At 32.4% G+C, this 27,796-nt stretch overlaps 1 protein-coding gene across 1 annotated transcript in view; it reads right to left on the reverse strand.

The window, feature by feature from the left end:
• Positions 1–955: 955 nt before the first annotated feature.
• LOC132739503 (5'-nucleotidase domain-containing protein 3-like) overlaps positions 956–27,796 on the reverse strand; it is a 34,420-nt gene continuing 7,579 nt past the window's right edge. The window contains exons 2-14 of the mRNA XM_060727221.1: positions 12,575–12,756; positions 11,866–11,940; positions 11,312–11,367; positions 10,717–10,807; positions 9,689–9,757; positions 8,891–8,947; positions 8,104–8,164; positions 6,343–6,445; positions 5,787–5,888; positions 4,124–4,205; positions 3,645–3,731; positions 3,218–3,271; positions 956–1,571 (exon numbers count right to left, since the gene is read on the reverse strand). Coding sequence (XP_060583204.1) covers positions 1,470–1,571; positions 3,218–3,271; positions 3,645–3,731; positions 4,124–4,205; positions 5,787–5,888; positions 6,343–6,445; positions 8,104–8,164; positions 8,891–8,947; positions 9,689–9,757; positions 10,717–10,807; positions 11,312–11,367; positions 11,866–11,940; positions 12,575–12,756 — 1,121 coding nt within the window. The 3' untranslated portion in view covers positions 956–1,469. The remainder of the gene's footprint in view (positions 1,572–3,217; positions 3,272–3,644; positions 3,732–4,123; positions 4,206–5,786; positions 5,889–6,342; positions 6,446–8,103; positions 8,165–8,890; positions 8,948–9,688; positions 9,758–10,716; positions 10,808–11,311; positions 11,368–11,865; positions 11,941–12,574; positions 12,757–27,796) is intronic.

Raw genomic sequence — 27,796 nt, forward strand, 5'->3', positions numbered from 1 at the left:
ACCATCATTTAATTTTGTTCTAAATTGTATGGCAAATTTCAAAAGACTGGGGAATTTTGAGGACCAAACTGGGGATAAAAAAAGAGGCAAGCAGCCTATATTCGGCCTCTACAAAGAAGGTTTTTTTGGCCCAGGCAAGCCTACAATCCATGCATCCTTGCACCAACTTCAGAAGAATTCAACATATACACATGATTAGAGTGAAATATAGAATTCCAGAAACACCTCAGATGTGTTAATTTATACAGCAGATCTCACAGAACCTTCAATTTGACACCTTTATGTTGGTGCCATTCCTTGAAAAACAGTGTATGGTCCTCAAGTCAAAGAATGTATTTGCACTAACAGAGAAAACAATCTATACTGTACAAAATATACACAAAAGTATTTTACAATATATTCATGCTGATGCTACAGGTAACATTTTGTGGAAATGCATTGGCAACAATTTGCTACCATTTAGTAATGATTTACCCCAACTTTGTGATGCTATCTATCCTTACAAGTTTAAAATAATTTTATAAAGTTTATTCTTACTTGAAGGCCTAAGTTTCAAATCAATCATTGTAACATTTGTTACAAGAAAACTGCCACAAGCTTGACTCTATAATGGTGTTACAGATCAGTCAATATTGTCTCAATTTAATGAATACAAACTAATTAGTCAAAATATTTTGATTTGTCAAAGATTTTTTGCTCTGGGGGAGATATTGCCCATACACAAGAGCCAATCGAACTTGGTGATGCTCTCCAAATAGGTTACGTTGATACCTCTTGTAATTTCAGAGTTAAAGCAGCACGCCTCCAGATTCATGCTATTTTTCATGAAAATTTGAAAATGTATTTAACAGTATAATATTGTGAACTTACCAAAATAATGCAATTTACACTTTATCAATGGCACTTACAACCCACGTAAATTACCATTTAGAGGTCAAAATGTGCAAACATTGCCCTTACTGCGTTAGTAACGCAGTAGAAATAAAGTGAAAAAATAGTGAAAAATTGGTCATTAATCGCACATAACAAGTAAATTATTACAAGAATTTGAATCTTTATACTTTTCCTAAAATCTAACTACATCTTTCTCAGGTTTGATTTTATCAAAATATTTTTGCTCATCTGGAGGCGTGCAGCTTTAAGTCCCCCGGACAAAGTTCAAAGTGTAAAAATGAAAAAGGGCAATAATTCCAAAATTAGGCAATGCAGAGTTACTGTTCTTAAGCACTGCACTTCTACTCAATGAGATCTATCTACTTACAAAGTTTCTGTATGATAACTCTTGTAGAGTCAGAGTTATATTCTGGACAAGAAAAGTCGGACATTATGGACTGACAAACAATGTGGCAACTATATGCTCTCCCTTTTGGAAGCATAAATATATCAGAATATCTCAACGCCTAATTCATTAAGTTGGACTACAAGCTAACATATGGATAACAAACATTGTTTCTAAGAATATCTGACCTTTAATAACAACCTACCTGCATTTCCTCTATCAAATGTTGTAGAGCAATCAACCATCTAACAGATGCCTTATAATCTGATGATGTTATCACCTTTATCTCTGACTGTAGATACAAAAACAATTACACATACATGTTATCACCTTTATTTCTAATCTGACTGTAAATATAAAACAATTGCATGTACAAACAAACACAAGAAGTCATAAATCCCCCCATCAAATAGGAGAAAAGTCATAAACAAGAAGGCCATGATGGCCCAGGATCGCTCTCCTGACCCATCAACCACATCCGAGCAATGTCTGCATCCTGACCAAGTTTGATGACAATGGAGACAAAAATGTGAACTCAAGTGTGTAAACATGGTTTTTTCCATATTTGGGCAGTGTGACCTAACTTTTGATCCAAGGTGACCCATATTCAAACTTGACTTCAAATCAAAACAACCTTCCTGACAAATTTCCAGAATATTTGGATCAAAACTGCAGCCACTAGAATGTTAACAAGATTTTTCTATCTTTAGCTCCTGTGACGTAGTTTTTGACCGGAGATAACCCATATTCAAACTTGATGTAGAAATCATCAAAACAACCTTTCTGACAAATTTCCAGAATATTTGGATCAAAACTGCCGCCATTAAAGTGTTAACAAGCTTTTTCTATTTTTAGCTCCTGTGACCTAGTTTTTGACTGCAGATGACCCATATTCAAACATGACCTAGAAATCATCAAAACAACATTCCTGACAAATTTCCAGAATATTTGGATCAAAACTGCAACCACTAGAGTGTTAACAAGATTTTTCTATTTTAGCTCCTGTGACCTAGTCTTCGAACTTGATCTGTATTTCATTGAGACAAAGTTTGATGTTGATCCAATCAAAATTGTAACTGCTAGACTGTTAACAACCCAATTGTTGACAACGAACGACCGCAATGCACGACGATGGACATAGCCCCATCACTATAACTCACTTTGACTACTTTGTGGTCAGGTGAGCTAAAAATGGACATTCCATACACATTGCCAGTCACATTTACATACTTAATTATATGAGAATAAAAAGAGTTATTTTGTTATGCGCTGCACTCCTCTTTAATGAGATCTGTCCACTTATGAAGTTTCAAGTTAACATTTGAAATACTTTTTGAGTTTTGCTCCTGACCAAAATAAGGGATGGATGGAAGGAAACTATAACCATACCCCCTTTTCAGAGGAGATAATAAAAGAAACATAAAAAAAATTATATTCATAATAATACAGTTTGAGAAATTTGATTGCTATAATCAATACAAAAATGTAATATTGCTGAAATAAACTATTATAGATATTTAATATTTACAGATAGATGTGTATTTTACCATTATATCAAGACAAGGGTATAAAATTCATCAATGGATTTTAAGAAATGTTTAAATACCTCTGCTAGTCTACGGCATTATTTACATATAGATTAATTTCTTCTTAACCTACTGGTAGGTTCTAATTTTCATTGAAAGTCAAGTAAGAAATAATATCAAAAACCTATAGCAATGTTATTTAATTGATTCTACTCTTTTATTTTTCCATTGTATCTAAGTGAAGTTAATTAAATAAAGAAAAGTCTAGAGCCTATTGCAGTCTTAATAATGACCTTATAAAGCTACAGACATTTTTCACAAATATCAGACACAATATCTACATTGATAATCTGTGCTGCCAATGACTTATACTTGTTACACAGCATGACTGGTATATAGCTAGAGAACATACCTCTAATTCAGGAATAATAGCACCTGTCCTCCAACTATGCTTCAATGATGGATCCTGTAACATATCATACACTATGAAAATATCCTCTTTAGTATCATTCAGACATTTATCTAATAATGATCAATCGAAATCTCATAAATCAGAATGTATTGGGAACATGCAATTCTTAAAAACAGTGGGGCAATCTTTGCATAGTTTATGTTGTTTTTTATATTTTACAATAATTATTTTTCATTATCAATAATTGGTCAATCACCATTATAATAGTCAATGTTTTGAAATATATTACTTATTAAGAACAACTGGACATCAAAAAAAGTGAAATATGTCGCTTGAAAATTAGTATGTTATATAACAAGATTATAATTACCAGTTCATTCCAAAAATTGTTTGCACAAAAATGATAAAATATCTAACAAATACTTACAGCTAAATCTGTGTAAACATGGTCACCAAAGTAGAGAACTTTTGAACCATAGTAGCCTGTCATGTGTTGAAAATCAAGAAAATTTCCCTGGAAAATTACAATATCAAACTTATATAAATACAATGTAATAATGTATTAATGCTGATACATTTCATTAACTAAGCTATCTGGTTTAACTGATAATGATTGAGGGACAAGATTGATATATCAGAGGAATAACTTCAGAGTTTTTAAAATTGATCTTGCATGCAAAACTTCAAGCAAGTTTTCTAAGTTCAAAAGGAACTAAAATTCAGTCAAAATCCATATCAGACTTATAGTTGTTGAATATTGACTTTCAGTTATGAATTTGTATTTGCAGCTCTTGTTTAATTGGCATCGACTGAAGGTTTTTAAGCAAAAAAGCCACCTTTCATTTTTTTACTCCATTCTGCCTAATACTTTCCTTATACAATTTCTTTTAGCATGCTTTTTCCTACCTGTATATAGACCTGACCTTTATCCAGATGTTTGACTCTGTGCCAAGAATTCTCATTCTGTGGATCATACAAACGAAATGGTCTGTAAAAAACAAATCTAATATCAGGCTTTACTTATATTAAAATAATATTTATTTGTATATTTATTAACATGTTTATTTTTAAAGCTGTCATTAGACCTTGGCTTCTCACATTTGAATTTCTGATGTGGCATATTTTTTCATAGTTATGAAGTCACACTTTAAGTCCATACATAAATCAACAAAATATTATTTGGATATGTACACATGTATTGGCAATTACTTGCAGAAAAACTGGAAATAACATAATGCAAATGAATATATACTTCATAAGGGCTTTAAACTATCAATCAATTAAATTACATATGTTTTAGACAGAAGGCCAAAATAAGACATTACATGCACCCTTACCACACTTTATATCTTAAATGGACTTGTCTAAAGTTTAATCTGAACAAAACTATTTATATTCTTTACCAAAAAATGCAAAATAATAAAATCTGACTGAATTGGGAACATTGTACAGTCCAACCCCGTTTATTCGAAGTGCCTGGGACTGAATATTTACTTCGAATAATCGATGGGTTCGAATAATCGAAATCGAAATATTGTGATAGACGAAAACTACTCCACTTTGACCAATCATCGCAAAACTACCGTTTACAACACACTTGCTTCCTCTAATCAATTGAGAAAAATAAATATTTAAGAAAAGATGCGTAAAAATTATTGTATTGACATTGAAGACATAAATACTTGCATTTTATTTTACATTATGTATCGTTTCGTTTCGCGCAAAGCCTTGATAATGGCCGTGTCGTCACTACGGTATTTACAGCTAAACTCTGGTGTTTTCGATTAGGATAAATTAAGGCTCTCATGTAGCGTTGCAATTAATGAAAAAAATGTTTTGCATGTTTTGACAAATTCACATATACGGATTGTATAAAAATTATTGCTGTCATCTTCATCAAAATCGGACACTGTGCATAGCTATTCATTTTCGGTAATTATAGTTGATTAAAGAACACACAAAGAGTTATTATCATGCTTGTCTAATTAAACACATGACTGTAGATATTTTTCACAAGTCGACTGGTCAGCGAGTGGATCTGCGCCAATTAGTCTGGCTTTGAATAATAATTAGGCTGGCTTCGAATAATAGGTGTGAAATTCTTTCATAATTGTATAATCGGGACCGAAATTTTACTTCGAAAAATAGGAGGTATTCGGATAATGCATTTCGAATAATACGCTCGTATTTATATTGTTTTATATAGAAATAAAAACAGGACCGCCGATCTACTTCGGATAATGCCGGGTATTCGAATAAAGGGTTGTCGAATAACCGGGGTCGGACTGTAGACAATTATTGGGAGAGCATGGTTACATGGGTAGAATCAGTTGCTGCCAGTAAAACTTATATTTGTTAAGGTCAAAAGTAGCAATCAATTCACAGGAAGTTGACTGTCAGTTCAAGCATCAACAATTAAAGCCTCACATGGGTCAGGATAATGTTTCCCCACATGTTATATTGGTCTAAGAAGTAGACTCGAAAATGGTATAAAATTTACATGTACATGTATATAAATGCACAACTATACAAGTATATTCTGACAGACGAGAGTCAAAATTTTTCTTACCTTGTATTTTCATTAAAGAATTTTGGCTTTCTTGCATTGACAACAACTACATCAAATAAGTCAATCCAATTTTCACCAACCATATACTTCATGCCAGAATTTCTGTAAAAACATAACAATATTTCTAATAAAGATGTTTTCAAAGTTACTTTCCTTTTTTGTTTTTACTTTCATTCAAATGACACAAAAATAGTTTTAGTAAACATAACATTATATACATAATACATCAATTTAATGACAACACTAAGACAAACTTGTAAGCCATTTTCAAACAAACCAATGATTGTATACTGCTATCATTTCATCAATTTCAAAATAAAATAACCGAGTAGGACATGTTTTCTAATAGAAAAAATTAAATTGGGAATCATCAGGACTGGTACGTATTTCAAGTCTGTTTAATAAATCTGAAATTCTCTAGATGTAGTGCATGTAATTGTGTATTTGATGTTACTTACACGAGCAATTCATATAGTTATTGTAAAATTAAAGGTTGTAACAACTGATAATTTATCTGAAGAAAACATAGATTATTTCATTCAAATTAGCAACTTACATAAATGGAAAACCACTGTTTGTGATGATAAACAATTTCTTCCCAGCATTTGCAAGTCTTTCTAGAATCTTTTTAATGTGTGGACCATTCTCTAGGTATTTGTCTGCAACAAGAAAATAAAAAACCTTGTATCATTTTAAATTACAAACACTGCCAAATATACAATATGAATATTAACAATACTGAAGAAACTTTGAAAGTAATAGATATTATTATTCTTATTGTTACTAACAAGGTAAGTTGTGCATAGTTATACCCCCAAAAACGAAGTTTGGGGGGGTATATAGGAGTCACCCGGTGGTCGGTTGGTCGGTCAGTCGGGCGGTTGGTCGGTCGGTCCAGACGTCCGTTGCATTTTCCTTGTCCGGACCATAACTTGAAGACTAATGGTAGGAATTCAATATAACTACATACAATGGTCAAGATCATTGAGAGGAAGTGCAGTGCACAAGAACCATAACTCTATCTTGACTAATTACAGAGTTATTGCCCTTTGTTACTTTTCCTTGTCCGGGGCATAACTTGAAAATTACTGGTTGGAATTCAAAACAACTTCATACAATTGTCAAACACAGTAAGGGGAAGTGCAGTGCATAAGAACCATAACTCTATCTAAAGTAATTACAGAGTTATTGCCCTTTGTTACTTTTCCATTGCTTTCTTTTGTCCGGAGTATAACTTGAAGACTAATTGTTGGAATTCATTATAACTTCATACAATGGTCAAGCACATTGAGAGGAAGTGCAGTGCACAAGAACCATAACTCCATCTTGACTAATTACGGAGTTACTGCCCTTTGTTACTTTTCCATTGCTTTTTTTTGTCCAGAGCATAACTTGGAGACTTATGGTTGGAATTCAATATAACTTCATACAATGGTCAAGCACATTGAGAGGAAGTGCAGTGCACAAGAACCATAACTCCATCTTGACAAATTACAGAGTTATTGCCCTTTGTTACTTTTCCTTGTCCAGAGCATAACTTGAAAACTACTGTTTGGAAAAATTCAATACAACTTCATACAGTTGTCAAGGACATTAAAAGGAAGTGCAGTGCATAAGAGCCATAACTCCATTTTGACAAAATACAGAGTTACTGCCCTTCGATACTATACTTTTCCTTGTCTGGAGCATAACTTTAAACGTACTGGTTGAAATTCAAAACAACTTCATACAATGGTCAAGCACAAAAAGAGGAAGTGAAGTGCACAAGAACTATAACTCCATCTTCAGTATTTATAGAGTTATTGCCCTTTGTTCCTTTTCTTACAGAGTAATTCAATAAAACTTCATCAATGGCCAACCACATTGAAAGGAAATGCAATATACAAGAACCACAACTATCTTTAATTGCCCACAACCATAACTCTATATTTCAATTCTTTAACAAGATATTCTGTTACTAGTAACATCCTCATTTCCGAAGCAGTCTTGTGGGGGTATTAATCACATTTAGTGATAGTTCTAGTTTGACAAGTTACAGTAGGGGCTTAAGGCTAGGATAAATCACTTTGTATACTTTACAATAATTTACTCATTACATCAATCTTTATGTTTTTACAAATCTCGAGGTGTCCTGTTTGAAACAAAATAAACAGGTATATATAATACAAATTTTGTTAAGTTACAGAAAAATTAGTCTGACAACTGGCCAGGTCAGTCAGATTTTGTTGGACAGAAAGTTAACACAGACTTAATAGACAACCTTAAGTGCAGGTCACTAGTATTGAAGAATCCCACTAGAATATATTTATCAACTTACCTAAATTTCCCATGATTGTCGAGTGTAATTGACCTGATGTATGGACACTTTGTACTGCATTCTGAAAACAATCAAATATAACTATCTTAAACATTAGTAAAGCTATCATTAACAATATCAGTAGACATTCCTATATAGAGGAATCTTTGGTAAATGCAGGTTTTTTTCCCCAGAATTTTGGGAACATGACCGATACCCATGGAATTGGGAATTTCAGTGACATTTTGTAAAAAGATTGGGAAAAATGCACGACAGAATGAAAACTTGCAGTGATTAAATGAATGCAAACAATCAATGTCTAGCATGGCATCTTCAAACATTTAAGCACTATAACGGTTAAGAAGCTTAATTTTTAAAGATTTAAGAGTTTCCTATTCAATATTTTTTTTTTTGTAATTTTCAATTCAATTGGGAATTTTTTCCTGTGGATTTGGAAAATTATATTCTATTTTCAATTGGGAATATGATCAAATATCGGCTTTAAAATACGCCAAAAAATCCCTGAAATGTGTTGGCTTCTCATCGAACAGATTAAAGCATATACACGAATCAATTGTAATCATAGTTTTTAGTCTTGTGAAGTTCCTGAATATACTTCAAGACCTGAACATACCCGAAAAATACTGAAATTATTGAATAAGGTTCACTTAGAAACCATGAGTGAAAGTATTGATTTGTTCACAACCTGAGATTAAAGTCAAATTAATTGTAAAGTTTGCATTTATTGTTTGAATTTTGTAGATGTAATAGATTATAATAAACATAAGATGTTTAACTTTGTACTTACTCTTATGTCATAAAACACATATTCTGGATCATATGGTATATTATTCTCTATAAAATACTGAAAAAGAAAAAGAAATATCAGATATTGATATACACATATCTACTTTTATTCAATTAATTCACTGGCAAGTAAAGTTTTGGCTACCAAAAAATATAAATGCATTTACATTTGTTTATATATTATTGTAGTATAAATTTAATAAATAATTTAGAAGTTGGTTGTAGGAGCCACTCTATATTGTAGTTTGTCTCAATGTGATGTACATGTATTATATATGAATTTCAAGAGAGGGTGGGGGCTTTTGTTCTACCTGTAAATTTAAACAGTAATGATCACAATAAAAGATTTAGAACCCAGCACACACCAGACATTTACTGCCTGCCAGCAACAGCATGATAAACTCTTCTCAATTTCCAGTAAGATTACAACCATATTATCATATATGTATTAAATTGACATTATACCCATCCATGAGTAAACACTCACTGTTCAGAAAAAATTCAAAAGAACTTAACATTTCTTCATATTTGTTTTCAATTTTATAATTAATGTCGCCTAATTAATCAATAACCCCTTGAACCTACATGAATTATTTAAATATCATTCCGAATCTATTGGTAATGTTCAATTTACAAAAAGAGTTGGGCAGTCTTTTTCTTTTTATTTTATTCTTAATGTTAGTCATTATCAATTTTTGGTCAATGACCATCTTTTGAGATATTTAATTAAGCTCAATTTGACATTGAAAAAATCAGCGTATCACTATAAAGGTTAACATTATTAAAAGACAGAACTTACATCAGTTACATTAGTTATGAGATTCATTTCTGGAGGTGCAAACATGTCTACTAACTGAACCATAGGACCCTGAAATTATATATATATATAAATGAGCCGCGTCACGACAAAACCAACATAGTGTGTTTGCGGCCAGCATGGATCCAGACCAGCCTACGCATCCACGCAGTCTGATCAGGATCCATGCTGTTTGCTATCAGTTTCCCTACTTGTAATAGGGTTGGTAAGCAAACAGCATGGATCCTGATCAGTCTGTGTGGATGCGCAGGCTGGTCTGGATCCATGCTGGTCGCAAACGCATTATATTGGTTTTGCCGTGACGAGGCTCATGTGTATTTTATTTAACCAAGACAATGAAAACTACATGAGATTACAAAAATATTTTATTTAAAACAGCTTCAATGCCTAAGTGTGTTTTTTCCAGACAATACAATCATAACTTAAGAGCAAGAACACTAATAAAACAATAAAACCTGTAAGTAGAACATCCTAAACCTGTTAATTTATAACATATAATTATATTAGATGTTTTAGAGTTATGAATATTTAACCATCAATATTAAACTCATTTAAGGGGCAAGGTGAAAGATCAATATGGTAAAAATAACACTTCACTAGAGGTATGTTGTGTGTATGCATAATGGTTTTAGCTTAACATGCCAAGGTTAAACCAGGAACTGCAAGTTGGTCACCATGCAGAGTTTTCAAGTAGAATCACCAGAATAATATTGAGGAAGATTTCATTCAAAATACATGGCAGAGTTATGGCTCTTTGTTGGAAATTGACTTTCTATTATGATCCCAAAGTGTAAAGATTTAAGAGAATACCTTCAGCACTTTTGAAAATTGATCTGGGGGTGTAAATATCAGCATCAGTATATAACTCATGTAGTTGTCACAATAACATTCATAAACATTTAAATAAGGTCAGCTGTTCCTACTTGATTCTTCAACACTAAATGTTACACATGGAATTTGACATTAAGTTATGAAACATGATGTGAGAGATTATTTGTAATGTTACATACAAAGCCATAGAATGTATTCATATCACTAATTGGTACATGTGTTCCTTTATACAGCTCCAACACCTCGTTGTCTGACAATTTTGTTGTTCCTCTGTAAAATATTACAATATACTTATACAATATATCTTATATAAAATCATTCATTTATCACATAATAATGTTTCAACTTCCTTGTTAACAGTTTACAGAAAAAACTTTAAAGGGACTCCAGTGCGTTTTTTTGACATGATGGGACTGGAAATAATTTTCAAAATTAATGTTCCATTTGATATAGGTCTAGGCCAGTAACTTGTGTGCAAAACTTCAGATCATTCACTCCATAACTTTTTTCCAGAGTAATTATTATACATGTATTTGAGGCATTCTTAAAAATAAGAGCTGCAATTGTTTGGCATAGAGCACCAAGGAATAGAACAAAACTGGTTGATGTAAAACTTGAATGAGGCTAAGAATGAGACAAAAACATCTCACACCAACCTCTCAATATGTATACAAAAACAAAATTTGCTTAACAAATTCATATGATTTAGACAAATAAATATATCAATTTTTTTCCAAAATTAGCATTTGAATAGTTGTAAAAAGTCTAAATTACCTGTAAACTGTACCAAGCTGTATGTTATGATAGGAATCTATTTTCATCAGTAAACCCTGAAAGTTAAAATTATACTCAGTTATACTTGTTTCATATATATATGTTAAAACAATATTACAAATGTGCCAAATAGTTAATGCTGCAAGAGACAAAAAAAACTAGAAAATTTACAAGTCTATAGGACACAGAATGATGCCCCTACATTCCACTGTTTTGCCAGCCTTCAAACAAGCAGCTTGACAACCTGATGGACAGACAAGAGCAATGCTACATGTATATTTCCTAAACATCAATGTGAGTGGCTGCATAAAAACAACGTTGACAAGATTAAAAAATCTTTCCTTTCACCTACTTGTATCTGAGTCCACATCTAAGTAATGATTCAAATTGTCATCTGACAAAATAAATGTTTATTAATCAATTTACAGATCATATGTATGGTTTTAGTTCAGATGGTGCAGGACATTTCTTCCTTCACCAATTAAGCTTGAAACTCATCATATGATCATTAAAGTATCCATGTGACCTAATTAAATCTGAAGATACTGTCTTACCTTCCTTATATCATAATGTAGACCTCTGAGTATATAGTCGGGGTTGAAATGTTGTTCTCCAATACCTTTTGGATACTATAATATCAAGAAAATAAAAATTGTGACAAAAACCAAACAATGTTCATTTTGCACATCATTAAAATAACCCATTAAACAATTTTTAAGTACTGTAAAATCTGCATAAGGCAAACAGCTTTGGGAATTTTCAGAAAATGTTTCTCCTATACAGGTGTCTGTGAAGGTCTTATGATAAAAGTTTTTGAAACATAATCACAGTACTTCACTTTTGTTTCAAATTTATAACACTGCAGTCACAATGTATAATAGAACTTCAGTAATAAATGACAAAGTTCACTTCTCACAAGTCATTATCAACATACAAATGTAATTATGAAAAACAAAGAAATTCTTTCACTTAATAAAAATAAAACTAATACACCCAACATAATAGAGCAATCATGTTTACAAACAGAATAATTTCCTTAAAGGGTTTGGTAAAGGTTATATTCAGATAAATAGTAATGAATCTTAATAAAATTACACATTCTACATCATGCTGACTTATTTTTTTAACTTGTAGAATTGTTTGGAAAACAGAGAATTTTTTTAAAATAAACAGGATAGGAAAAAGAGAAAGATTTGCTAAAGAAACAACCCAAAAAAACTGGAACTTTTTCGAGTACTTATTTTCAATAGTAGAAATAGTCACCTTGTATTTTTCTATAAGAGCTTCTTTACCCAGATCATACAACACATGATGTAAATCATCCTTGTAGGAAGCTAAAGTGTAGTCATAATCAAACCCATACACTTTAATATCTGATAAACATATCTCATTGTTAGCAAATACACCAAACTTGTTCGCTATTGGTTCTATCTCCAATGGTAATTCTGTAAAAGAAAACTTTTCATGTATTTTTTTTCTAAATAAACTCATACTCTGATAACTGAAGAACATAATAGGTTAGGCTAACACTATTCTCCAATCACTTCATAATATGAACACCACCTTGATTCTGACTTTCAGAAATGAAGTTTTGTTGTTTAACGTGTCCATAGGAACACCAATGCTCCTGCAACATGTTGGTAAATAACTAAATATTAGTGTTATATATTTTTATGGTGCTTATAGATATGTATTGAATTTGGACCAAATATGAACGAAATGAATTCTGAAAATATATTAATATAATCATTTTAGTTTTAAAACAGGTTTTGAAAAGAAGTTGCATATAAAAACTGCACACAAGATTTATAAAAGAAATACACCAAAATTAATTGATCTTGCATTAAAATTAACTTTGACATAATGAGAAAGGTTTCACACATGAAACATTGTCCACTTATGGTGGTCATGTGTACCAATCGATGGCCAAATCCAATCATACAGGCAGCAGTTATAGAATGCACTTAAGAATACCTGACATGTAAGAAATACACTTAAGATCAATCACTGGCTTTGACATTGATCTAATGATCAAGGTCTTGCATGGAATTCCTCTCCTATTTGTGTTCTCTTAATAACTTCTGTGTGTATAATAGGATTTTAAAAATAAACTGGTTCACACAACCACCATGAGTAGATCATCATTTTCATTGACTGTATCAATACACCTGCCAGGATATTATTGATCAACTGTCCTGTTAATCTACATCCCAGACTAGTGTTGCCATGATAAACAATTAATAATTTTTCAAACATCTTCATTTATAAACAAACAAACAAACAAAACTCTGGTTTGTTTATCACCATCAATTCATCATGAATAGAAAGCTACTTAAATATGTGCACTTGACCAACGGCTACAGTTAGTCTTCAAGTTTCATGGTTTAATGAATAGTAGAATAACAAAGACTAAAAAAATGAATATGAGAACATGTGCACATACATAAAGGTGTTTTTCAAATGACCTACAAGCAGTTTTCAAGTTTCATGGTTTAACCCATTTATACGGGCAAGTCAAAGGCGCAATCACGAAGCTGGTCTAGGCATTGGCTTGAGGGGTGAAATGTCTTCAAAATTTGAGGGGTGCACCGTGAAGTGTCTGGGGTGAAGTGTCTTGTTCCCAGCTTGCCTAGCTATAGACTACATGTCTATATTTAACTGTTTAAAAGGAAATCAATTGAAAAACCTGATCATGATGTCACCAAGTAAATTCAGAATTGGTCCTAATCGAAATTAGTCAATTTTTAATTGATGTTTATTGACATCTGAACATGTCATCCGCCACCTTCAGCACTTCCGGTAATTTGTTTCCTTGTGTTTAATAGGTTTTTCTAATTTTACTGACCAATGAAAAGAGGTTTTGCAAACTGTTTTGAAATACATGTAGGTGGAACGTAGGCTATTTTGTCACATTGAAAACAATTCATGAGAATAATATACATGTATACACTATTTTTGTACATACATGCAAGTTAAGTTTTCACTAGGTAAAGTATGACAAAGGGAAAATAAAAGGAACCCTTACGTACTCAAAACATTTTATAATGATTTCAATTTAGTACACAGATAAGAACAGAAAAAATATTTTCAGGCCTGAAACTGAAATAAAATTTTCCTGGTCGCGGGGTTTATCGTCAGGTCGGTTGGGAAGGGGAAACAAACATAATTTTATTTAAGGCCTACTATGGTTCCCATCTATGTTCTCTGATGGATGAATTCAATTTAGATATCATATAAAACATGAAATGGCCATATATAATGTGTGTTTGTGTTGAGTGCGGGCATGCAGTTCTAAGTGTGAAGCCACCGATTGGGGTTTAAATTATAGCAAGCTCAAAGAGCAGGCTCACAAAGCGAGCTTTGCAGTAACGTGAATACCTGCTAGATAGTTATGGTTTTGAAAACTTTCACAGGAAGTACTACAAAATTATGGTTAATTGATTAATCATAACTTTTCGAATTACAAGATAAGGATAAAAGCCGAGGAATACAGATTGAAAACGGATGCAGAGACTGGTCTCCTGCCCATTTCTATGGGAATTATGATAGGACAGGGAACCAGAATTTATAGTGTGTGGTTGTGTTGAGTGAATCGTGTAACAAATTGTTTGCAGTTAAAAGTGTATTGAAAACAAAAAATATATAGCCGTCGATGGAAAAATTTGTTTCCATATTTTTAAATTAAAATGTTCTATATTTCTGTCAAAAAGCTTGCTTTGAGACTTTGCCTTATTCATATGGGGAAGTCAAAGGCCGGGACAGCGAAGCGGGCCAGGGTTTTGGCTTGCCAGGCTATAGACTACATGTGTATATTAAAAAGGAAATCAAATAAAAACAATTAAAAAATAAATTGAATTCTTAACCCATAGTTTTAGCTGGGTTCAGCCATTTTCAATGTAAAAACATTATTAACATATATGCCATAACGTCCCGGATATATATAAAAAATATAAATAAACTACTTTGTAGCCAGAAATTTTACATTTTTATATAATCTTATTGTCAAGTTTTTATAAAACTATTTAAGAACGCTAATAACGAATGATTATCCCCTTACAGCTTTGCAATGGTGACACTAATCCTTTGATTGTTATATCTATGTGCCCCTTCCGACAAACAATCATCAGCAATAATTTTGATCAATTAAAAGATTAATAGTTTACCCCCCCCCCCATGGCTTCATAAGCGAAGGTGTCATAGACTGTAATTAACAACTGGCCAGTATAAATTTAATCTGCCTGCAGGCAGTAATTAGTGGTCAAACACCGTCAAAATTACCGCTAAATATGAGGTGATGAAATCTACATGATTCAGGGAATGCTTCAGGTAAACGACATGGCTAATTGTCCTAACTTAACATAGCTTTATTCTATTCTGTGACTGATTGAATTTACAATGCCTTAATACTTAAAAAAAGATAAAAAAAAACTGTTAATAATTATTGACATTTTGTCTTGTTTATGTTGTCATTAAATTTGCAAGTTGAAAATAGCAGTAATAAAGGTTGTATGCCACTATGTAAATTAAAAAAATAATTTGTTTGCTGATCAATGCCCCACCTCCAAATAGTGTCTTGGAAATGAGTCTAAAAATTATGGCATGTATGTTATTAATGTACTATAATTTCTGTCAAAGAGCTCACTTGGAGGCTTTGCCTTATTTATAGCGAGCTCGAAGAGCTAGCCCGAAGGGCCTGCTAGCAAAGCAAGCTTTACCGTATCGTGAGTATCTGCCAATAGTGATGGTTTTGAAAATTTTCATCCGAAGTACTGAATTGACACATTGCAACTTTTCTAATAACGATAACAACAAGAAGTATTCTGATTGAAAATGGAAGCGTAGACTGGTGTCCTGCGTACTTATATGGGAACCATAATTGGACAGGGAACCAGAATAAACGGAAGCAGTCTATAAAATACCAAATGACAATTTTTAAACGTAAATGTAACAATAAAAATGAACAATTCATTTATACTATAATTTCACAGTAAAAGTAATAACCCATTTCATAATAGGAAATTAGGCAAAGCCTATGAACGGGAAGTCGGTTAAAATAATTGTTCATTTTTATTTTACATTTTCCGTTTTAAAAGTGCCATTAGGTATTCTATACACTGCTTCCCTTTATTCTGGTTTCCTGTTCTATTATGGTCCCCATAGATGTCCGCAGGGGCCCGCATCCTTTTTCAATCAGAGTTTCTCGGTTTCTATCGTTATCTTGTAAGTCGAAAAGTTGCAATTGGCTTTTATCGGAATACACCGCCATTTATCATTGCTTTACGACGCCCAACAAGAAATGGTAATGAAAAATTTCGCTGATAGGTATAGAACTCTATATATTTTTTTTTCTTTTTTTGCTTTTTAAATATATCCCGGAGTAACCTAAATTCAGCGATATAAGAACACATGTCAATGGCATTTACAATAAACTACAGTAATCTATAATTATACTTGATATAATTTTACTACAACTATTCAAAAGTTACTGTAAGTTGATTTCTAACAATGTTACCATTAAGCGTTGTCAAATATAAACAAATATGGCTGATGTAAAATCTTACTACGATCTGAAAATGTCACCTAAATTCGGCAATTCTGATTGGTTGCAGTAAATTTTTATTTTTGGCGGGATTGTGACATAGTATTAGGGGTGTAACAATACGGCAAAAACCGTATTGCAATATATTGCCATTTTGCTGAAGCGTATTGCAATATATTGCACTTCCGGTTCCGGTTATGGTGGCAACACATGGTTTTCAAAGTCGATTAAAAAATTGGCATTTCTACCCAAACCCCCTCTTCCCACATTATTGTACCCAGTCCCTCAACTCAACTAGAAATGGTGGTATACTAAGGAAACATTCTGAATTGAAATTCTGCATATTTTAAAGACTTTTTTGAGAACTGAAATCCGACCAAGATGCCCTTCAATAAACCTTCACAAAACTCAAGAAATAAACAGAGAGATACTGATAATATGTCTGTATTAAGTGATTCAGAGCATAATTATAGTCAAAGGGCAAGCTGTGCAGCATGTCATGAATTGCTTGAAAATGATGATGATGGAGTTCAGTGTGACTTGTGTGATAAATGGTTTTGTATTGATGAAAGGTGTTCTGGAATGACCGAATCATTTCATGACCAATTGCATGATTTAGGACTTGTTGAAAATTTCCTTTGGTATTGTACAGGCTGTAGAGAAGCTATTCCAAGCGTGAAGAAAGTACTCAGTGCTATCACAAAGTTAACTGTCAAAAATGAAAAATTGGAGTCGCGAGTAAACGCATTAGAGGAGAAAATGGAAACTGTAAGTAACTTACATTTAGATTACCGCATGGATGAAGCAGTGAGAGATTACCATGAACGTGATAAAAGGAAAGGTAATTTGATTGTATATAATCTATCTGAACCATCTGGAGAAAATACTCAGGAAAAACGTGATGATGATAAATTGAAAGTTCAAGAAATGTGTGTTACATTAAATATTGAAAATGCTAATGTTGAAAATGTTGAGCGTTTAGGCAGGGAGCGTGAGAACCTAGAGGAATATCCTCGGCCATTGAAGGTATCATTTACAAATGATAGGGCTAAGTTGAATATTTTAAAAAACAGTGCAAAACTCAAGGAAAAAACTAACTTTGCAAAGGTGACTGTAACACCAGATTATACTTTCAGACAAAGACAGATGAATAAAGAACTGAAACAAGAAGTAGCAAGAAGAAGAGTTATGGACAGGTCGTTCACATACAAGAAAATGAAAGCTGAATTAGCAAGTAAAGTAGCTTATAATTCTGGTCCTAGATTTCAGGAACCTGATAATGTTGAAATTTTGTCACCGTCTCAGCGGGAAAGTAGAATTCCAAGATTTAGCCAAAGATTTGCAAACAGTAGAATAATAACGGCAAGTCCTAAGAAAAATGAACAGCTAGGTAGCTCGCAGATTCAAACAAGGGGTAAATCAAATTCAAAAGGTGCACAAGGATACAGTGCTTCTAAAAATGACCCCGTTTAGGAAAGAGCTTGGGTGGGAAGCCGCCCAGGCAGTAGACTGTGAAATAAATGACACTTTAGTTAAAAGTTACAGTTCTGTTAATGTTTCCAGTTCATTAAGTTCAAAAGTTCCGTGTTTTGAAACCTCAAGGAATGAGGATGTACATAGCACACCTGTTGAAGTTGATTGTATGATCAGTAAGTCAAATGTAGATTTTGTTAATGCTGATTCTACTGAAATATTTCGTGAAAGTGACTCTGAATCTACTGAATTGATTTTTGAAAGTAGTAGCACTGAAATTTATAGTGATAGTGACATTGAAGAATCTAGTTCTAGTCAATCTGCTAATACTAGTAGTACTGATATTTATAATGAAAGTGACAGAGACTATGTCGGTAGTGATGTAAATTCCGTATCTAGTCAATCAAGTGCAAGTAGTGATCATTCTAGTCAAAACACTAGTATAAACTCTGTTGAAAATTCAATTTCAATTGAAAATCAGAATGGCTTGAAATGTCTTTACACAAATGCAGACTCTATATCAAATAAATGGTCAGAACTTGAAGCATTAGTATATTTACATCAACCTGATATTGTAGGATTGACAGAAGCTTTTAAAAAGAATCTAGAGAATCCGAACCTTTCAAGTTATGTTTTACAAGGATATCATGTATTCTGTAATCCAAAATTTCAAAATGTTGCAAGTAGAGGAACTTTGTTGTTTGTGAGAGACTACTTAGAAGTAACTGAATATAAAAAACTGAACGAGAATTCTGCTAAAGAGGCTATTTGGTGTGAAATTAAAATTAACAATTTAGAGAAGCTTCTCGTAGGATTAGTGTATAGATCTCCTAACTCGAGTGCGGAAAATAATGTAGCTATAAATGAAATGATTAGTGCATTGAATAATGAAACACAATCGAGAGTAGTTGTTATGGGTGATTTCAACTATCGTGATATAGACTGGAAGCATTGGATTTCAAGTGCGCCTGAAAATCATGTAAGTCATGAATTTATAGAAGCTGTACGTGATAGTTATCTTCATCAAAACATAGAATTTTATACAAGATACAGAAACGGCCAAAGACCAAGTACTTTAGATCTTGTTTTCTCATCAGAAGAACTTTTAGTGAACAATATTGAACACTTCAGTCCCCTGGGTAAAAGTGACCATATAGTGATTACCTTTGGTATTGACTGTAATTCCAGCAATGAGGCATACATGAAAGAGTCATTTACTTATGATCGAGGAAACTATGATGAAATGAAAACTGACTTGAGTAATGTTGATTGGATAAGTGAATTTCAAGGTAAAGAAGTGAATGAAAATTGGATATTTTTCAAAGATAAAATAACAGAATCAATGAAAAAACATATTCCTGTTAAGAAAATCAAATCATCAAATAGGGGTAATAAACCAATTTGGATGACTAGAGAAGCTCTTAAAGCGGTGAAAAAGAAACATAGGGCATGGAACAAATATAGACAAACAAATGAACATGTTCACTTTCAATATTTTTGTCGTCAACGTAATATAGCTACCCGTGAATGTCGTAAAGCCAGAAATAACTTTGAAACAAAAATTGCAGAGGATACAAATCCGAAAGCATTTTACAAATATGTGAATTCTCGCAAAAAAGTCCAAAATGGAATAGCAGACTTAAAGAGAGAGACGATGGTTCGATTACGGAAAATGACTTGGAAAAAACTGAAGAACTAAATAGGTTTTTCAAGTCTGTATTTACTATTGAAGATTTGAACAATATTCCATATATAAATGATAGAAGTTCTGGTAAAAGTATCTTGGAAGTACAGTTCAATGAGCAAATTACCATGAAATTACTTGAAATCTTAACGTAACTAAATCATGTGGACCTGATTTCTTACACCCTAGAGTCCTGAAAGAAGTTAAGAATGCAATATGTTTACCATTGACTCTTTTATTTCATCAATCTTTTGAAGAAGAAGAAACACCGATTGACTGGAAAACGGCAAATGTGAAAGCGTTGTTTAAGAAAGGGGAGAGAAACCAGGCAGGAAACTATCGACCAGTAAGTTTGACTTGTGTCCCCTGTAAGCTTATGGAAAAAGGTGGTAAGGGATCAATTAGTGAAACATATGACTGAAAACAATCTATTTTCAAATTCACAATATGGATTCAGAACACTGAGATCTTGTGCTATACAATTACTGGAAGTTATGGAAAAATGGACGGAATGGATAGACGGTAGTCAAAATTTTGATTGTATTTATTATGATTTTCAAAAGGCGTTTGACACTGTTCCATATGTTAGATTATTGAAGAAACTTGAAAGTTATGGAATTAATGGTAAATTATTAAAATGGATTGATGCTTTTCTCCGGGATAGAAGACAAAGGGTTGTAATTGGTAGTGAAAAATCTCAATGGACTGAAGTCACCAGTGGTATTCCACAGGGAAGTGTCTTAGGACCTACACTATTTTTGATTTACATTAACGACATAGAAGATGCCATTGAAGGAACATTGCGTTTATTTGCTGATGATACAAAACTGTACAATTTAGCGAATGATGATGCAGATATAGAGAAAATTCAATCTGACAATGACAAATTAAGTATATGGAGTGAAAAGTGGTTACTTAAGTTTAATGCAAACAAGTGCACTACATTACACTACGGAAATCATAATGTCAATAATACCTACCATCTTAAAGTAAACAACACCAGAAATGAAATTTCAAACAGTGAATCTGTAAAAGACCTTGGAGTTACTTTTGATGTGAATATGAAATTTAGACAGCAAATAAATGATTGCATCAATAAAGGAAATAAAATTACAGGACTAATGAGAAGAACATTTCTGCATTTCACAGTGAAATCTTTCGGGAAATTATTTAAAACCCTAGTTAGGCCTCATCTAGAATATGGAAACATTATTTGGAATCCTCGTTTTAAGAAAGACATCAATGCAATTGAATCAGTACAAAGACGTGCAACAAAACTAGTTGGTCAACTAAGAAATCTGTCATATGAACAACGACTTAAAACACTGAAATTGCCTTCACTAGCATATCGTCGATTTAGAGGTGACATGATTGAAGTTTTTAAATTGTTACATCATAAGGAGGATATTAACTATGAAGTGTTTTTTGAATTAAATAACAATGCAAATACAAGAGGTCATGGGTATAAACTGAAAGTGAAATCATGTAGAACTGAGATTAGAAAGCATTTCTTTTCTCTACGGGTTATCTCGGACTGGAACAATTTACCAGAAGTGGTTGTGAATGCTCCTTCACTTAATAGCTTTAAAAACAGGTTGGACAAATTCATGGGAGAAACACAGTATACCACCATACCGGATCAGAACTGGGTACAAAACCATGGGGGGGTTATAGAAGACGATGATGACGTCTTGCGACCTCAACTCCAGTAAAGTAAAGTAATACGTATTGTTTTGTATATGTTTTGATGTAAAGATGGAGTAACATTATATATTTTTATTATATGTATATATTTTTAGTAGAAACTTAATAAAAATGTAAGGAATAAATAGAAAGTAAATTGTCACACAATTTGATAAACAAAACTAGTCACGTGTGACCTTTCACATCTGGGCCGCTTATGTACATTGGGCTATTCCAGAAATTATCCGCACCCCCCCTATGGAAGAGGTATTTTTTTGTCCAAGGGGGGTATTTTAAAAACACATGTCCAAGGGGGTCATATTTCAGATAACACTGTCCAAGGGGGGTATTGTTTTGAAAAAGAGGATTTGTTTCTTTCCGATATCATGTGTTTTTTTCAAAGGTTGTTGATAATTAAAATAACTTTTGTTCATCTGTTGGGTGTTTGTACAAAAAGGGGTCACTTATGCTTTAGGAGCCATGGAATTATGATTGTCCAAGTAGATCTTCCTGTTCAAGGGGTATGGAAGAGTTGTCCAAGGGTGTATTTCAGACGAGTTGTCCAAGGGGGGGTCATTGTTCCTTCAACTGTCACCGAGTTGTCCAATGGGGTGTTAAATCCATATTGTCAAAGGCCCCGGAAAGGGATGTGGAAAACACTTGGGTGGATGGGGTGTTTCAGACAGGTTGTATGGAAAATATTGTTTGTCCAAGGGGTATGGAAGAGATGTCCAAGGGGGGTATTTTAGACAATTTGTCCAAGGGTGTCATTTTTTACCGGCGCATGTATAAATGATTGTCCAAGGGTTATAGGAAATATTATCTGTCTGAGGGGTATGGAAGAGATGTCCAAGGGGGTTATTTTAGACAATTTGTCCAAGGGGGTCACTTTTTATTGATGTGTTGTCCAAGGGGGTGCATGTATTAATGATTGTCCAAGGGGGTATTTCAGACAATTTGTCCAAGGGGGTCACTTTTTATTGATGTGTTGTCCAAGGGGGTGCATGTATTAATGATTGTCCAAGGGGGTATTTCAGACAATTTGTCCAAGGGGGTCACTTTTTATTGATGTGTTGTCCTAGGGGGTGTATGTATTAATGATTGTCCAAGGGTTATGGAAAAAATTGTCTGTCCAATGGGTATGGAAGAGGTGTCCAAGGGGGGTATTTCAGACAATTTGTCCAAGGGGTTCATTTTTTATGGATGTGTTGTCCAAGCAGTCATAAAGTAATATTTGTCCAGGTTTTACATCTCTTTGATATTTTAGGGGTCCAGTGGATGCATAGCCTAGAAAAGTACTGGGGTCCAGGCCTAAATTTTAGGGGTCCAAAATATTGGCTCTTGTTGCTGGATCGTGTGGGGGTTGCATTCATTGAACGCTGCCTTTCCTTGTTGATCTTGTTTATTATATTTTCTTCATCGGACAAAAATCATAATCAATCATATAAAATAATGGAACAACCCTTTTCGATCAATCATCGATTATATAATCAAGGCATTCACAATAATAAAGTAAATATGTACAAAGTAAATATGTACATGCTTTAAATAAATATTATAAGAATTCCATAATTAATATTCTATATTTTGTGTAACTACCACTTTATAAACTGAAATAGCTTAAAGATACTATGCTCATCCGTGAGTAAAATATTTTAACAAAATTAATTCATTAAAATCTATGAAATTATTATGTATCTTTTCAAATAGAGGAAGGAATAAACTACTGTGATACTGTTTGTATGGGAATTTTTTTACTATTGAGCACTTTTTACAGATGATGGCAATAATGGCTTTAAGGTATTAAATGCCCAATGCAGAATCCTTTCTGTAGAGTGTGGACATAGAGTTCTGATAGGGTGTGGGTTCAAACCCCAGAAGAGGCAATTTTTTTTAAATTTTTGTCTTTTGGACAAATATTGATTTTTTTTATAAATAAAGAACAAATTTAAGTTTAATGCATCCTATGAATTGTGTGAAATTGGATAGGGTAACAACTTAAAATGATAATTATAAATTTGAAATCGGCATAGTAAACATACTTGATATTTTTCACAAAAGCAAGATAATCATTATTTAAATAATATTTTGATGCCCCTAATTTCTATGACAAATTGAAAATCTAACAGGTCCTCTTCTTATTTGATGTAAAATAACAAGTACCTGTCTCAATAAACCAAAAAATCTTTTCAAAGCCATTTTTCATTTTTTATTTATTTGTAGTTATTAAAAACCTACGGTTCTTTATTAATACTTTTCAACCAAGTAAATATGAAACTACAAATGCACCAACACTTTTCTTCCGATAATAAGAACCGATATTCTTTGTTGTTGTTGTATAAAAAAACAAATACAAAAGATATACAAAATGTATTTCAATTGTCAATATTTTTCAAACAAGATGGTAATTTTTTGTATTTTGTTTATATCTATGTCCATATAGTACAGTTTATTAATATAATTTAAAGTTTTAAATGCCTTTTGAAAAAGTGTTGCTGATGCATCTAATACCTTGTTATATGTATGACTTAAAACATAGTTACATTTTAACACCATTTGTTAAATGATACCATTAATCAGTGGGCACAATAACTGTCCAGTCTGCTATTGTCTTTTATGTAATTTTCATATTCTTTAATTATTCTTTATCAGGCTTTGAATAAAATCATATTTTCATGACCAAACAGACACAGAAGATAATTAGAGAAAAATCAGTGACTGCTGACTTTTGCAATGAAAGACATATTTTTAAGACATATAGACAATTTAAGACATATAGATTTAGATGAAATCTTATCATTAGTATTAGTTTTTACTATTACAGGCTGTCCAGCACCTTCTGACAAAAAATTTAGGGCAAATTTTAGGGCAATTTTTAAGAAATTTTAGGGCTAAAATTAGGAATTTTTAGGGTAAGTTTTAAAGAAATTTTAGGGCTAAAATTTGAAATTTTATACCTAAATTATGACCCCAAAAAGACCATGATGTGGGCCCAACTTTGCATATTTGACACAAAAGTAAGTAACTCACAAATAATGCTCTAGTTCAGTTATAACAAACTGAAACTACATTAAAACATTAACTAGAATGAAAACAATTTTAAAGTTATGAGTATCCCGGAACAACCAATTTAGTTAAACTGTTATTTGCCCAATAGTAAAATGGAAGGAGAAATTATGCTTTAAAATTTATTCTAGCTATAATGCACTTAAAAAATTTATCAACATTTATTCATTTTAAGCTTGGTACATTTTGAACAAGTCTTGATCTTTCATGAAAAACGATAAAATGATATGATCCACTCAGGTCATTCCAGGAATATTTTAACCTATATTCAAACCGCAGGGTATTCACCACTGAAGAATTTGTTAAAGATAAATCAGGGCTACTAACAATTGTAGAACATTTCACAACAGTGTCAATCTATTCAATGATTTTTAACAGTTATTTTCCAGATTAAAAAAAAACATAACACTAAATGTTATAACATATATACTGTACATTGCAGAGGCGTAGCCAGCTTTTTTCAACTTGTAGGCACATAAAAGGGGTCTGGGGGCTTAGCCCCCAGAAACCAAAAACTAGTTCAGATTAAAAAGAGCAAAATGCACGTTCCTAGTATGTTCAAGTAAAACTATCAAAACAATAATTATAAACTATGAATTTGATTAGATGCAAACTTTACTGAGGATTGTAAATCATACACACAACTTTACGGCTTGAACCCACTACCAACCCCATCCTTGCTGCCTGTTTTTATTGTATTTTGGAACTTATGAAAATGTCAATTTCTTGACCAAATTGTAGGCCCGTGCCTTCATGGCCTAATAGTAGCTACGCTACTGCATTGCATTGGTATGACTTAAATGTTAATGTGTACAAAAAGGGCAGCTGAAGGTGTCACTTCTTAGTATGGTAAAAGCATCCAATCATTACAGCTAGTTTACCTTACCCACTTTATAATATTACCAAATATGAAAACTTGTCTAGATCTGCAAGCTTGTATCACTTAAAAAAGATCTATTCTACAGTCATCACTTGAAAAGAACTTGATAACAAATTAAGATTTTATTAAAAAGGTCCCCTTGAAATTTACTTATTTAGTGGAACCTTTAAATACACCTAAGACAGGTAAATGGTAAAACTCTGTAGCAAATAAAAAATATAACTTGTTTGGAAATTTTTTTATCTCCATTTTAAACAAGTGACTATTTTGATATAGTCAAAGTCGGACAATTTTTATTGTTCCATTTAAAACCAACATGTTTGATAACATGACATCTGCTCCTGACTGTGTTAAAATTCAGGTTTTTATTGAAAAAAGGTTGTTACGGGATATGTTATAACAAAAGATAAAAAAAATAGGAATTTCAGTAAAAAAAATAGGGCATTTTTAGGAATTCCCTTTGAATTTTACATTTTTTTAGGAATTTTAGCCAAACTGAAAAAAATTAGGATTTTTTAGGAATTTTAGGGACGCTGGACAGCCTGCTATTAGCAACAGAACTAAATAACTTTAAATGTATCTTTGTCAACTCTTTCTGTCTTGATGGAGTAATAAAGGCTGAAAAGTCATCTGACATTTTTGATTTTTTAGAAATGTGTGATATAGTTACAGTCATGAAGAGAAAGGAATGAACAGAAAAGTTATTATTGTGCATTTTATATTGTCTCAACCTCATGACTTGTGTTAGTTTGAATTGCCTGATCTTATCACCTTATCATTATTAAGTCAGTGGAGTATAACTGCCTGTTATATCGCTCATTCTCAATAAAACACAGCATTTGATGTTCCACTGGGTAGCTCTTATACGAAGGTTTTTCTTGAGGTCAAAATGTCGTTAGAAAGGTGGCTGCCACTTTGTCTAATAGGGACACTCTCAGTTTTACATTTCTATCTGTTATTTTTTTTACAAGTACCATTAATGCCCTAAAATGTAACATACGTTACTGTCGCCACCTAGAATTTTCAACTTTGAAATTGTGTTTCAGAAAAATAAGTTCCAGAATAAACGAAACATGTGCAATTAGTCATTGCTGCGTGTATATGAACTTTGATTATTGGTAAAAATTATACTTGACTGTTAAAATCTCATTGGTATAATGGATGATCAAATGTCGCCAAATGCATATAAATAAATAGTTGACAAACCTAAAACAATAAGAAGTGAAACCCAAATTACATAATTGAATCGATGCATGCTTAATAATACAGCATATATATAATTATAAGTAAAAATAAGCTTGCAGCCTCTCAAATATCATTTCTATTTTCGGAAATTTTCATTTTTTTTTATTCAAATCTTTTTTCAACAGCACTTTCAAAAGAAACATATGTTACCATTATTTAAGAGCCAATCCATTCAAAGAAGAATCCAAACAAGAAAGAAAATTAACATGTTTGTGTAACTCTGATATATTAAACCACAAATTATGGCGGCTTAAACGGTCTTGCGTCATTTTTAACCCACTTTCAATGTAAAAAATGAAACATACGTTACAGAAACATACGTTATCAACTTTTTAAAGTAAGTTTATCAAAGGAAATTGAAGTCAGAAAGCACGTATAACAGCAACATTAACTTCTATTTGACATTAGTAAGTAAATTTTGTTAACTTTGGTCGAGTTTTTACTTGTTTAAGTAACCACAGTGAAACAAACGTTACTTTTATCAAACAGACTTTATATTGTTTACACATGCATATATAAAAAACATAAAATCACATTTTTATGACAATTAGAATGATTGCATTTGATTCCTAAAATAAAAAAGTCGATTTTACATGTAAGTTTAAATTCCGTGATAAAGTTCATAAATAAGCGAGTGTGAAACATACGTTACTCCAACTTACAATTCAACAATTTTTGAAAATTAAAGACAAAGTTGGGAATTAGCATGCCTGTTAGTAACGGTTACCTTGTATTTAGATGTAAGAAGACACAAAATTGTTTTTACAAAGGGAAGATATGTTAATAATATGGTTGATGTACCAGCAGAAATGTTAAAAATATATTAAAAGATATTGGTGTTCTCAGCAAAACTAATTCGTTTCTGCAAAGAGCTTACTGGCCGTATTTCATTCTATATACAATAATGTTTAAATT

The sequence above is a fragment of the Ruditapes philippinarum genome, unplaced genomic scaffold (genome assembly GCF_026571515.1).
Source record: "Ruditapes philippinarum isolate M1 unplaced genomic scaffold, ASM2657151v2 ctg7052_1_1_1_1, whole genome shotgun sequence".
In the NCBI taxonomy this organism is placed as follows: domain Eukaryota; kingdom Metazoa; phylum Mollusca; class Bivalvia; order Venerida; family Veneridae; genus Ruditapes; species Ruditapes philippinarum.